This window comes from Sinocyclocheilus anshuiensis, unplaced genomic scaffold, assembly GCF_001515605.1.
Source record: "Sinocyclocheilus anshuiensis isolate Anshui unplaced genomic scaffold, SAMN03320099.WGS_v1.1 scaffold304, whole genome shotgun sequence".
NCBI lineage: Eukaryota > Metazoa > Chordata > Actinopteri > Cypriniformes > Cyprinidae > Sinocyclocheilus > Sinocyclocheilus anshuiensis.
The window spans coordinates 1,110,937-1,124,917 of record NW_015555737.1 but is presented as its reverse complement, the minus strand read 5'-3'; the positions used below and the strand labels follow the sequence as shown (position 1 = coordinate 1,124,917).

The window sequence follows — 13,981 nt, the reverse complement described above, 5'->3', positions numbered from 1 at the left end:
CCAAACATGAAAAGCTCAAATCCATCCAAGCAAAACAGCCTGGAATACCTGTTTAAAAATGAACGCACCACAAATAAACAGATGGAGAGTATTTCCATCACGGAGCACAATAGAAGAGCTCTTTCTGTTCCAAGAGAAGAGGAGAGCATCTTGAGTGTAGTGCTGTTTAATAAACAACTCGTGCTTCCAACCGGCTCTCATCCCTCTCTTCCATCTGAAATAAGTGGCATGGGAAGATGAGTTATGTTCATCGTGACATCAGTATTGTAAGCTTCTGATTACAATGAGTAGATGAGCTCCATCTCTCAACAGAAAGTAGTTGCTAATGTAAAACTTCATATGTTGTGTAGTTCTGAGAATTTTCACAGATGTAGGACTTTAATGTGCTGCCTGCTGGTATGAATCCATAAAACAAATTGCAAGAATAACAGCTGAAAGGATCACATAAATACATTATAGAGTATAATTACTTCAGATTTAGAATGATAACCAAATTCTGATGCAGTTCCGTAGTATTTATTTAGTTGGTTTAAAGTTTTAAAGTTAGTTTCTTTTTCTTCCTTTCTTTCTTTCTTTCTTTCTTTCTCTCTTTCTATCTATGTTCCATAAAAAGCACAGAAATGTGTGTGTGTGTGTGTGTGTGTGTGTATACATACATAGGCCTACATGTGTGTATGTGTGTGTGTGTGTGTGTGTGTGATCTATCTATCTATCTATCTATCTATCTATCTATCTATCTATTTGACGCATATTTCTTTGGCTATATCAATAATGAATAACAAAACTGTCATTTTGTCTAATCAGGTATTTATTGTTATTGCTTATTCATTTATTCATTCATTTATTCAGTAGCCTACATTATGTCCTACAAAAACGCAGTAGAAAAGCGCGGGAATATTTATTTATTTAAAGTTTGGCTAATATCAATAATCAGTTGTATCTGTACACTGAACTGTGGAAACTGTATTATTTATAATATTTTGTCATAAACTAAGATTGGCATGGTAGATTTTTATACAGTAAAATTATAGCATGTTTGTGAATGATAACGTGAACGTGATTAAAAATGTCTTGCCTGAGTTCATGACTAAAAGGGTTGTCGATAACCAAATGTAAAATAAGCCATTGCGTCTTACAAACTAAAACAACGTGAGTGGCCCAGAGTTGATCAATTCACAACTTTCCTCGCGAATACCCTCAGGGAGGTTAGTCAGCATCACACAGCTGTGCTGACATCTCCTCAACACTTTCCATCCGCTCCAATAAATTAGACGGGCAACAAATATAAACAATTTGCATTGATTTTACTTCCCGGATCGGTTCAACAGCCTCGGTGTCTATCAGGAAATGCGATAATATTATGTGGCGGAATGGACAGTGGCGAGGCGACTTTAAATGGGCTGAGGGAAAGGGGAGGGAGCGCGTGAGGTAGAGTCTCTCAGCTCGCGCTCATCTTCAGTCAGTCCACTGCGCGCTCGCTCACTGTCCGCGAGAGTCAGCTGCAGCCACTTAGAGACTATCTCTGACAAATAGCCTTATTCAAAGGAGGAAAACGCCAAGACTTCTGACATCTCTTGTGTATTTTGGGGGGGGGGTCACATACAACTATCCAAAGCGACATGTGGATTTACAAAATTTTGCTCTGTGTGGCCGTTTTGGTTTACTCAGGTAAGTTTTTTCCTTCAGTCAGAGAAAGCGTCTTACTGGGTCTCATGTATCATATTTTACAGTAATAACTATATTATGTTTTACAGCAATAGCAATAACTGTAATACATGGTTTTAGGGCGGAAACTGAGGTTACCATGGTTAATTTTTGTAACAGTGTTCTGGAGATGCCCAACACTGTGTTTGCTCGAGTTTACATGATTCTGTTTATGGGTCATTCCTGTTGGTGCCTTGGATTTGAAAAATTAACAAAGTATCTTTGTTTCATGAAAGTAACACATTCAAGTTTTTTAAAGTCGTCATACAGATTATGTTCACTGACTTGTATCTACTAAGTAATAAAACATTTTAAACAAATTAATGCTGAGTCTGCTGACACAAATGTCCACCCTGCAATGGACAAATAAATAACAGCATAATAGACTTCTAATGTAAACTTTGTTCTACAAGCTATTGTTTGATAAAACATTAATAATATATAATTAAAATGTGTTTATTTTCTCAAAATCACTGTTTACTTATAAGATAAAGATTATTTACAATATGCATATATCTAATAACTGTGGATAACATTATGTAAATATGTCCATTTTTACTGCATTATCATTGAGTATATGTATAGGATATTTAAAGTCTGCATGAAATCAAAATAAACTCTGTTTACATTGTTAGCACACATTACTAGCCTTGTGGTGAAAAATTATATGTGCAATTAAATCTACAAAAATAAAAAATAAAAATTATTTATAATCTTTAGTCAAAATCTGAAATTTGCTTGACATGGCATTCCTTCTCTCATGATGTCAGTTTGACGGCTTGGACTGAACATCCTTAACAACTTCCCTCCTCCAATCTTTAGTCTGTTGCGAGCTATAATCAGGCCCCGCCTTCTTTTTTATTATTCAATATTCTTATTTTACTGTGAAGTACAACACAATATAAATAAATAAAAAAAATCAGTTGCAACTTCCAGTTCACACAGACTTTAAAGTTTCTTTATGTTTCTTCTTTTGTATAGTTTTTTTCCCACCAATAAAAGTACAGTAGTTCCAAAAGAAGCCAAGTCACATCTCTGCAAACACAGACAAGCAAAGTGAAACAAACAGTAAACATGTTGTTGGACTGTATATCAGCAATATTGGAACATCCCTCAGCCAATCAAATTTGAAGACCAGTGCTAACTATACATTATTTTTTCATCTTTATTAATCTCATAAATTTCAATTGTTTAATTTTTCAGCTATTGAAATACATTGGACATGCCATCAAATTGTAGTTCTTGACTCGAATTACACATGTATCAAAAGCGTCACAGTTCCCAAACATTGTATGAAGTTTCACTACGGAAAACTTCACAGATGTTGACATTCATGGTGAGTGGGCTGTTGCTTTGCAAAACATCTGGATAAATGCGTCACCGACAGTGTGCATGGAGCCGAAGGGAGAGATGAAGTGTTGGAGTGTGGCACTATGAAACCCTTCTTTTGAAATCAAAACCGCTTTATTGCACAGAGCCTATTAATTATTCTGTGTTTAGTCATTTCGTTTCTAATCTGCAGTACTTCTGTGACATTGAAGGATCATGTAGCTCGTTGGTTGCGCAAAGTTTAGAACAGCTTAGTTTTTATTGATTTTATAGTAATACATTCTGTATAATGGGGCGTAACAACCTTTGTTCAGGCATATTGAGCCACCTAACCTATCTAACCTCGGTGCTTGTTGTTCTGTTCAGACTTACGTTCTAATAATATTCAGTTAGTCAAGAGCTGGAGTCTTTTCAAAGAGCATGACTGTTGGCTTTGGGTCAGTTTTAGAGCTTAGACGGGGTGTAATGTTCCTTGGTTGGTCTACTATCAGAATTTAGGGCTTGTTTCACACACACAAAACATGCCTGATATCATAATGTGGTTTGTGGCTGTGAAATTGGTGCTTTCTAACCATGTGCTTGACAGATAACTCAATTCTTAATGACTGCAGCTGGCATGGATGGGCTCTGGTGGTGATTTGAGAAGGTTTGGTGCTGCACACAAGGATCAGAGCCAGATTTCTTTGGCCTTCAGAATTCTCTCCACCACCTCACCAAAGCAGACCGTGATTGATGCCTTTGCATCCTGCTATACACATAAAGCTAATTTATTGCTCCACTGCCTTTAATAGCAAATGATTTTTTTCCCCTTACTGTTACAACTCAATAAGGTTATGATCCAATAAGTATTCTACCCACACCATAACTGACTAGTCGATTTGTGACCTTACTATAGTAGTAAGTTGTTGCACAACTAGGGTCTTTGTGAGTGTAATACTTCTAGCTGTGTTTCATTTAAAGGGAGAATTTTAGCATGTTAACAGTCAACCTGGCAACACTGACTAAAAGTTTAGTCTGACCAGGACAGAGGGTTTCCTTAAAGGGATAGATTACCCAAAAATGAAGACTGTACCATCATTTACTCACCCTCACGTCTTTCCAAATATCTATGACGTTCTTTCTTCTATGGAACTCAAAAGAGGATATTTGGAAAAGATGTGTTTATTCTTTTTTTGTCTACACAAGGAAAGTCATGAAATGTTTTTCAAAATATCTTGTGTTCAGCCGAAGAAATAAATGCATGCTGCTTTAAAACAACATGAGGTTGATTAAATGATAAAATGATAATATATTAATTTAACAAAGACTAGTTATGTGTAGACATCCAACTGTCTAGTCGATTATGAAAATGTGTTTTGCACATCCTTATTGTGATCTAAGCGGGTTGTTGAAATACAATTTCATCATCTTAGTTCCTTTTTTGCTCCATATTTAATATTCTGTTTTATAGCCTCTCCCATGAGGCTTATAACCAGCCTTACTGATTAAGAGAAAGAAAATCACGTGCCATCTGTCATGAAACACGTTTGGGCGCTTCTCTCTGTTCTAACACGTGTGTTCTGTGTGGCAGAATCGAAGAGGCATGCCCTACAAGACTACCAGAAGACTGATGCCGTGCGCTTGGTCACGCCACCTGATGTGTCCTACATGTCCAAAGGCCGCAAGATGAGTGTGGGAAAGTGTGCACGTCGCTGTAGCCGCAACAGGAAGCTCCAGTTCACCTGCAGGTACAGAGGTCTACAAAAGTTAAAGCACAAAGACACTCCACCTTACACGTAATCATAAACAGCTGAAGCGTGTCTAAATAAAAGGAGCACACTCCCAGTTTGCTCTTGGAAACTGTCTGATTTGAAATAGAATTGGATTAGCTAATTGTGTACAGCACAGTGTGAGAGGAAGCAGCTGGAATCTGTTTCACCAGTGGAAATCGAAAATCAGCAGTCCAAGTATTTCCTATTTTGATGTGTCAGGTCGATGACCTCTGGTTACTTCTGCATAGAAAGAAAATGCAGCTCTTAGTAGATAGAAATTGCATGAGGTTGCATGACATTTGACCTTTAGCTCTTGCAATGCTTTATTTTTTGAGGCATCACCTGACTTCAAAATATAAAAATCTGACAACAATAGCTATTTTATGCTTCGCTTTACATGATAAGAGTATCTACTGAAGACATTAAGTGATGACATTAAATCTCTTTTGTCACCATCCTCTTGTTTTTGTATGCTTAACATTATTTAATATGATTAACATGTGCTATATATATTTGCAGAGCATTCAACTTTGATCAGAAAACTGCAAAGTGTCATTTACTCTCCTATGACAGCCTCACCGTCGGTGTCCGTATGGAGAATGACTTCAACTTTGATCTATATGAGAAGAAAGGTAAAAAACCTGCTTTATTTCTACAGGGTTTGACTTTCTTTAGGCCCGAGGCCATATCTAATTGGGATGCACGAGACATCGTTGACCATATCAACATCTACCAATATCAGTGTCTTATACAATTATCTAATTAAGCCAATATTAGAAGCATACACATTTTTTTCCAATTCAAGCACTACTATTTTTCTATACCAGGTTTCAAAAGTATGAAACCATTAGCAATCTTATTACTGTGTAATATCTTAATCCTATGTGTACATTTTGTGTTGTTGTTGTTGTTGTTGCAGAATGTAAAATCATAGATTTGGCTTTAGTTTAAATTCTGAAACAGTATAGATTTCTGATATCATCCATCATATCAGGATTTTTTTTTTTTTATGCTTATAACTGATATTGCACCTAAATGTCTATACTGGTGCATGATTTGTTTTTAAACCCTTTTAAATCTCAAAGACATCTAGAGTTAAGCTTATGCTGGCATAATCTTCCACTGATGGGTTTCATAATATGAAGAGCTGTTCTCAAACATTAGCCAAGTACTGGACTCTTAAGGATTAATTAAGTTTCAGTGTGAATAAATGTGAGATCAGTGTCCATGTGATGATGACACACTCGTGCAAACACACTCTCGTTCTATCGATCCACCACCAGGATAAGGATGACACAGCAAAATGACTTTCACTCTAAGTCACTGGAAGTAAATACCCCACTGTTTGTCCCTGCTATTTCTAACAGTACTGCAGATTTTCTGAAGTCTAAAACTATTGATGTTCTTAAGACTTGACATTTATCAAATGTTTATACAGACCCAGAAACACAACGATCAGGCAGGGACTTCTGTTGACTTTGCTTGTCTGTATGTATTACTGCTGACAACAAAGTGCAACAGTGACATTTAGAGACTTTTAGCGACCTTGGTTGAAAACTTTGTGTTCAGTCATTTTTTTTTCTTTTATTCAGCCAGTTGATCAAAAGTGACAGTAAAGGCATTTAAAATATTACAAATGCACCAATTCAGCATACAGCATTAGAATGGTTTTTGAAGGATTATTTAACACTGAATACTAGAGTAAAATAAAAAAAAAATAGCTTTGCCATCACAGATGTATAAATAAATATGTTAAAACAGAAACAGCTCTTTTTAATTGTGATAATATTTCACAATATTATTACTGTTTTTACTGTATTTTAGGTTAAATAAATTCAACCTTGGTGAACATAAGAGACTTCTTTTTTGAAAAACATTAAATAATCTTCCCAGCGGACACCTTGATTTCAATTAGATGTCAAATATTAGCCAAGGCTTGATCAAAATGCTGTAACATCATTTTAAATTTAGTTTGGATGGCAATTTCTTCCAGTGGTAATTGGGTGAAAATAAGTAGTTAATTCCACACTGAAATTAGTTTCATGTACTGTATATGTAGGCCAGTATTTTTGATGTTCAATTTACATCAAATCAATGTCATGTCAAGTTTTTGATGTCAGTTTGATTTGCATATTTCACCTGCCTTTTGACATCAATTTTGATGTCAATTTGATGTCTTTTCAACATCAGTTGCCCACTGGGTTACCAACACCACACTTTGGTTAAATATTTCAGAATATAGTTTTAAAACTAACTGACTTCAGAAACTACAAAAGGTGTATGAGTGCATGATAGGTTTGTCTTTATTTTTTATTTTTTATTTTTAGTTTCAGAATCTGACTTTTGCACATAAATATTATGTAACCTAAGGTGTGTCTGAATGTTTGTTGTCCTTTAGACTTCATGAGAGAATGCATCATTGGCAATGGACTCAACTACAAAGGAAAGAGATCGGTGACCAAGAGTGGAGCCCAGTGCCAACTCTGGAATTCCAAAACGCCGCATGAACACAAGTGAGTGCTTACTCATCCTCTTTAACTCCCATTCTTGGTTTGGTCTCTCTCTCTATGGGCAATTAAACTCAATTACCCAATATGTGCATTTTTGTGGCTATCAAAAGTCTTGTGGAGTGTAGATAGCTGTTAACATCTCCTTGGTATGTTTCAGTTTATTTATTTATGCACATATTACGCTATTAGATAGCTAATGGCAAAACAGACTCTGTGAGTCGTAAAAATCCCCATTAGTCTCTAATGATGATGAATGTGCAGTTTTATGCATGTTGTCTCACTGGCTTTGATTCGTTAGAGGGTTCTCGCTGAGTCTAAGTGTGACAGTCAGTGCAACTCGACGATTCTCAGAAGTGGAGCGCCGACAGAGACAATTAGGTCAATGACAGGAACGGCAATGAGCGGCCAGCACATTTTCAAACAATTGCTTCCGTTCTTGCATGACCAAAAATAGACATTTGTTTACAATTATGCCTATGCATAAATACTTCAGGGCAAGTTTACCCCAAAATATAAATTTTTGTATACACTTACATCTAAAAATAAACACCAAGAAGCCATATGAAGCCTGGAACAGATGTCATGTTTAGAGGATTTGAGGGTTTGTGCATAAGTGGGAGTTTGACAGAAAGCAGCACAAAGCTAAGATAAGATACCTAATGCAGAACACGTCTTTGAGTTCATTACGGCTACAGGAATTCATTAGGGACACCACATGGTGCTTCGATTTACTTCCTGTACTGCAAGTCGATACGATAGATCTGCCCTATTTTTTGGCCTTTACAGAAGTTTTATGCACTTTTCTTAAATCCTGAAAATGTAATTACCTTTCAGAGACCTTGAACCCTTACCACCAACTTTCCCGCTCTAGATATTTCCCTCTCTCTCTCTCCTCTTTTTTCTTAAACTCTTTTTATCTCTCTAATAGACATCAGTTCAGTTGTAAAGCCAGCTTTTGATACGCTTGCCTCTGAAACATCACAGGCATGCTTTATCGGCTCAAAAAAAAACAATGGACCTGAACGTTCTGAAATACCACACAGGCCTGTAGGTCAGCTAATTTGTCACAGATTGCATTTTTATCTGTATTCATCAATCATCATGAACTTGGTTGATTTGTGTTGTGAATGCCTGAGGCAATTACACAAACGATAATTATCTTTTGGCTTAATGCAATGATTTATTAATGGTTTACAAATATTTGCATGGCAAGGGTAAAATACTTTTTGAAACTCTTTGCATTAGCGGCATCTCAGAGTTTTACCATAAAGAAATAGTACATAAAAAAATAGGTTTTAAATAAATATTCCAGTCATAATTGTGGCCTGTATTGGTCTATATGGAATGGGTCATCCCATCATGGTGGTCACCATGTCACATATACTAACTCTTAACTTTATTGCGATAACCCATTAATTTGAGAAGATTTTGGTTTCAGAATAAATGGATTATTAGATGAAAGATAAATGTGTAGTTCTGTAATGGCATTGGTAGCCAAAAACATTTGTTTTTGTGTGATGCTGCTTTCATAACATTCAAATAGCCAAAGTAAAATGCTAATAAAACAACAATGCTCATAATGAGCGTACTCTAACTCAAGCACTGTGCAGTTTTTGACCTTGTCTGACCAAAGGCTTTACACTACCCCATTCGCTTGCCAAAATCATTATTTAACTACATTCATTTGTTGTTTTAAGATTCAACCTTTTTACTTTTTCTATAAGTAATAAGAAAAAAATAAAGATGCAAAAATTTCCCCAGAGCCACATGCATGCTAAGCTCTTGCATCACAATGAAATGTAGAGTAGCAGCTGTACTCTGATGTTGAAGATAGTGTTAGTCATGCCACTCTTATTAATATATATAAGTTGTTGAGATTTGGCTGGAAGTCACAACTGTGTCATATGACATCCAGTTAAATTTGTGATTCTTAGTTCAGTTGTAGTATCAGATGTTATTGTAATAAAAAGACAAAAAAGCTAATAATTGCAAAGAATTGCTAACATCAATAAAAGATAATTAAACCTCACTCTGCAGCTAAAAATGTCAAGTAATGTGTCAAAGAGTAACAGTATGTTGTTCAAGAAATTTGGAGCAATTTTGCTTGTGTATGATTCACAAACATCACTTCTGTTTCGTGTTTTCTTCTCACTCCATTAGTTTCTTACCCCTGAGGCACAAGCACAGAGATCTACGGGAGAATTTATGTCGTAATCCAGACAACACCACAACAGGTCCTTGGTGCTTTACCACAGACCCCAAAATACGGCACCAGGACTGCAGCATCCCACAATGCTCGGAAGGTGAGTCCAAGACCAGCAACCTTTTGTATTTTATTGTTCACAGTATGCTCTTTTATAGCTTTTAATTGTTTTTTTTTTAGATATTTGTACTAAAATGATTTAGTACAACTGACTGTTGACATAATGTAAGAATATAGAGCTATGAAATGAATGTCAGTATTATTAAGATCATTTGGTCTTTAAGATATGAATTACTGAAATTTGAAAATCGTTGAAAATTTCAAATTTAAATCTCTGACATTTAATGGTAAACAGTTTCTTGGCAAAACTGAGCATGTTTTTTCACCGGGCGATTTCAAAAGTCTCCATTTGTTCTCAGTTGACTGTTAATATGAGCACTTGGTTTGCATTGATTTTCAGTCCTTTAAAAACACCTTTTTAATGTGAATTGTTCATTTATTAGATTCAAGACTTTATCTATTGATGGAGAATGAAAGCGCTTGATTGTTGGGGTGACTGGAGATTTTCATTAATAGGAGATCACGTTGAGTTGCATGCATAAAAAGGGGTTTTCTGCAGAGATAGCGATCAGGCCAACAAAGAGATCCTCTTGTCTATTCGAAGAGTTGCATGATGAAATATGGCTGGGAGGGTTTGTTAATAAATTAGTTTCCCATAGTCAAAAACACACACAAACACAAGGAAGGAAAATCATGCTTTCATGAGAGTGGCTGACATTAACATCTGTTTCTACTACAGCAATCTGCTCCTTATACTGTGTGTACTGTACACCTAATAACACGATTTAGAGAGATGACTCTAGCTGAGGTGACCCCCATCTGCTGTGATATTTGGTTTGATCCTACAGTAACTAAGCTCTTTACTAAGTACTGTAATAATTACATGTTGCTTTAACCTTTGATCGTACAAAATCTTTTAGAAGCTGCAACTTACATTTGGGGTTAAAAGCAAGGCCTAATGGGTGGTACGTCTGCCTAGTAAATTGAAGCATCAGATTATTTATTTTTAGACAATCTGAGGGTCACATGTGGCTCCGTAATTGCTTGTCTTCTTGATAAATGCGATTACAATCCCTGCAGTCATTAATCGTCAGTGATTAGTCTATGCGTAACAAACATGTGCACTAATTTACTACCAGGATTCGGCCACAGTTGCAGTCGTCTAACCGTTTAACATGACAGCCAAGGTTGAACCCTGTTGAACTTGAGTCATCCTCTACAAGCATGCTAATGTCGCTCAGCTGGACTCTTTTGGGCCTTGTCCTGGTTAAAATTCTTACCAGCCATGTTCGTTATCCATAGTGGAATGTATGACGTGTAATGGAGAAAGTTACCGTGGACCATTGGACCACACGGAGAGCGGCCGGGAATGCCAGCGCTGGGACCTTGATGAACCACAAAAACACCTTTTCCACCTTAAAAGGTATGAGACCTACCAGAAAATGCAAACAGTAAGAGACAACTTCAGTCAGACTGACTTCAAGTTAGGATTTTCAATCAATTTGAGAGGCTTGGCTAATATGGCATACTTAGAAAAATGCAAATCTCTTTCGTTCGCCTGTTGGGTACTACTGATGATATCTAAAATCATGCGGCTTATTGCAAAAAGGTGTGCAGTTACTTTTCTAAGTGATGAAAGTTATGGTTTTGCACCTGGCAGACACAAAATCCATAGACTTACATTAAAAGGATAGTTTACCTAAAAATGAAAATCATTCATGCCCCTGTTTGATATAAATCACTAAATCAAATGACTGCTTTGTGTGAACCTACCAAAGAGGCAAATTGTCTATGATGTCTTCAAGCAACCATAAAAACCCTTTGAATATTACAAGACAGAAGCTCTTCACCCTTTACATGACGAGTGTGCCACAAACAGTCTCAGATTATAGACAAAGTTCAATTTGAGTTGAATTACTGAAATAAATGAACTTTTCCATGACATTCTAATTTATTGAGATGCACCTGTATACTACTATTCAAAATTTACTAATAGTGGAAAACTAAAAATTGAAAGAAAAAAAAAGTGACCTGTATAACTATGAGTCTTTACATGTATGCAGAGTGATGAGCTTCTGTCTTGTGCGCTTTACCTAAGAGGTCCTGTTGTACCAGTAGCAGAGAGCATGTTGTGTATTTTCTGGAGGTTATTAGAATTTTATCCCGCCTATAAATCAAAGTTTCCGTAGAACCAGGATAGTTGATATGTGGCGTGTTAAGTGTGTTCGTTTTGCCCTTCTTATGACAGATACCCCGATAAAGGTCTAAAGGACAACTACTGCAGGAACCCAGATGGGCGCCAGAGACCCTGGTGTTTCACCACCGATCCGAGCACTCCATGGGAGTACTGTAACATCAAACAGTGCGGTGAGTGTGCGCTTCTGCATCTTATGTGTAAGATGAAGAGACAGAGAGAAGAACAAAAAGAAGCCAGAGAGAAAGAGAATGAAAAGAGGCAGAGTTTGCCAAATTTACAACTTCCTCTTCCTGTAGCCCTGGCTCCCCTTTCGTTTGGGACCCTCACAGGAATGTGAGAAGAGAGAGAGGAGGGTGGCAAGCACAGTCAAAAAATAAACTAAAATGAACATGCAAAATAAAATATTCAATACTGACTGATAAATATTCATTATCAACCTAAATACAAAAATTACAGACATTATTTTTATATATGTAAGTAACCAGTTCTGACGCCCAGTTCCCCATCGACAGTCATATATTGCAAAGAATTACCGTTGCAAGTAAGAAAATGCTCCTAAAACATATGCATTAAAGGCACAGTATGTAATTTTCGCCGCTGGAGGGCGCGTATTCAAAATAAACAAAGAGACAAAGGCGTAGTTTGATGACGCCGTGACTGAGTGTGGAATCATGGGAGTTGTCGTCTTCATCCCCACAGCCGATGCAATCCGACGGGACTCGGGCAGAAATCATGTTCATGGATGAGCTAATGATTTATTAACATAGTAGAATGAAGCAGGGTGAGGCTGAAAGCTGTCGAAGCGAAACGAGGCCGCTGAACGAGCGTGACACACAGCTCGAAAGCAGTGGAGCTTTTATTATGCCACAGTCGACCGCTTCCGCTCCTTCCGGTCGTGTGTATGAGGGGAAAAAAAAGCAGCGCTGTTTTATCATACTAGATACATTTGAAAGTTCTGTTATAATGCTACTCTGTGCGGTCGTCACCGGTCTATTAAAACGCACAACATATTAAAGCGTCTTTGGTGTTTCCATGTTTTCTACAAAACAAAACCGGAAATCGAGGGGTTATGACATCATTGGCAGGCGACACAATGACACCATGGACACGGTCCGTGTCACTAGTTAAAATTGCTTATTTCTCTGGATTTAAACATTCTTCGAAACATTTGGGGTAATGTAAGTACACAAGTCAGCAAAATATATAACACTGTTTTAGTGGTTTTTGGATATTTTAATAAAAAAAATCTTACATATTGTGCCTTTAAATGTTGATGTTTATTGATGTCGACTGAACTTCCTTGCTTTATGCACATGCACAGCCAAACTTTGATGGTCTTTTTATTGAAAGACTAAAACATTTAGTACATTTAGGCATCACAACAGATGAAAAATGATAAAAATGGGTGAAAAAATTCCATGAACATACCTTTAAATGAGGAACCCGAATCAAATCTAAGGAAGAAAATAAAAGTTTTGCTTGGACAAACACAGCTAACAAATGAAATAAAATAAAAATAAAATAAAATTTTAAGATGAACATGCAAAATAAAAGTTCCAGTATCGACTGATAAATATCCAGTGTCAAATTAAATACAACAAAAATCATAAATTGTTTTTATACTGTATATGTAACCAGTTCTGATATATTGCGCAAAAATACATATGTTCACCAGGTATGCTGGTTCCATTCTGTCATCACTAGGAAAATCTAACCTAAATGTTTCTTCTCCCAGACTGTTATCTGTCATCATACAAGTTTATATTTAAAAAAACTGCAGATAATTCTTCAAAACCTGTAGTTTTTAAGATCAGTCTCAGTCTGTTCAGCATATGCTCTGTAACACTAGATGTGTGATGTGTATATATGATTAAATGTACGCATCTGCGCTGCAGGGATCTCCGGGAGAACTACTGTAGGAATCCTGATGGTCGACATCTCCCATGGTGCTTCACGACTGACCCCAATGTACCTGTGGCATTCTGCACCAACATCCCTCGCTGTGGCGTTACACTATCTGACCCTGAAGGTAAGAGTCATTCACATTATTCATTCCAAAGTTTGGCATTCCTGTTGCATGTTACCAGCATTACATTTTCCATTGTCATTCACACAGATATGCATGAACACAGACCTTGAAAAAATGTTTTAAAGGGGTCATATGATGCGATTTCAATTTTTCCTTTCTCTTTGGAGTGTTACAAGCTCTTGGTGCATAAAGAAGATC

At 36.7% G+C, this 13,981-nt stretch overlaps 1 protein-coding gene across 1 annotated transcript in view; it reads left to right on the top strand.

The window, feature by feature from the left end:
- The first annotated feature begins 1,441 nt into the window (after positions 1–1,441).
- The window catches only part of LOC107673134 (hepatocyte growth factor-like), a 23,774-nt gene continuing 11,234 nt past the window's right edge, over positions 1,442–13,981 (top strand). Inside the window, exons 1-9 of the mRNA XM_016466618.1 lie at positions 1,442–1,668; positions 4,604–4,760; positions 5,304–5,416; positions 7,183–7,297; positions 9,455–9,597; positions 10,860–10,980; positions 11,806–11,924; positions 12,253–12,295; positions 13,650–13,783. Of these exons, the coding sequence (XP_016322104.1) occupies positions 1,620–1,668; positions 4,604–4,760; positions 5,304–5,416; positions 7,183–7,297; positions 9,455–9,597; positions 10,860–10,980; positions 11,806–11,924; positions 12,253–12,295; positions 13,650–13,783 (994 nt within the window). The 5' untranslated portion in view covers positions 1,442–1,619. The remainder of the gene's footprint in view (positions 1,669–4,603; positions 4,761–5,303; positions 5,417–7,182; positions 7,298–9,454; positions 9,598–10,859; positions 10,981–11,805; positions 11,925–12,252; positions 12,296–13,649; positions 13,784–13,981) is intronic.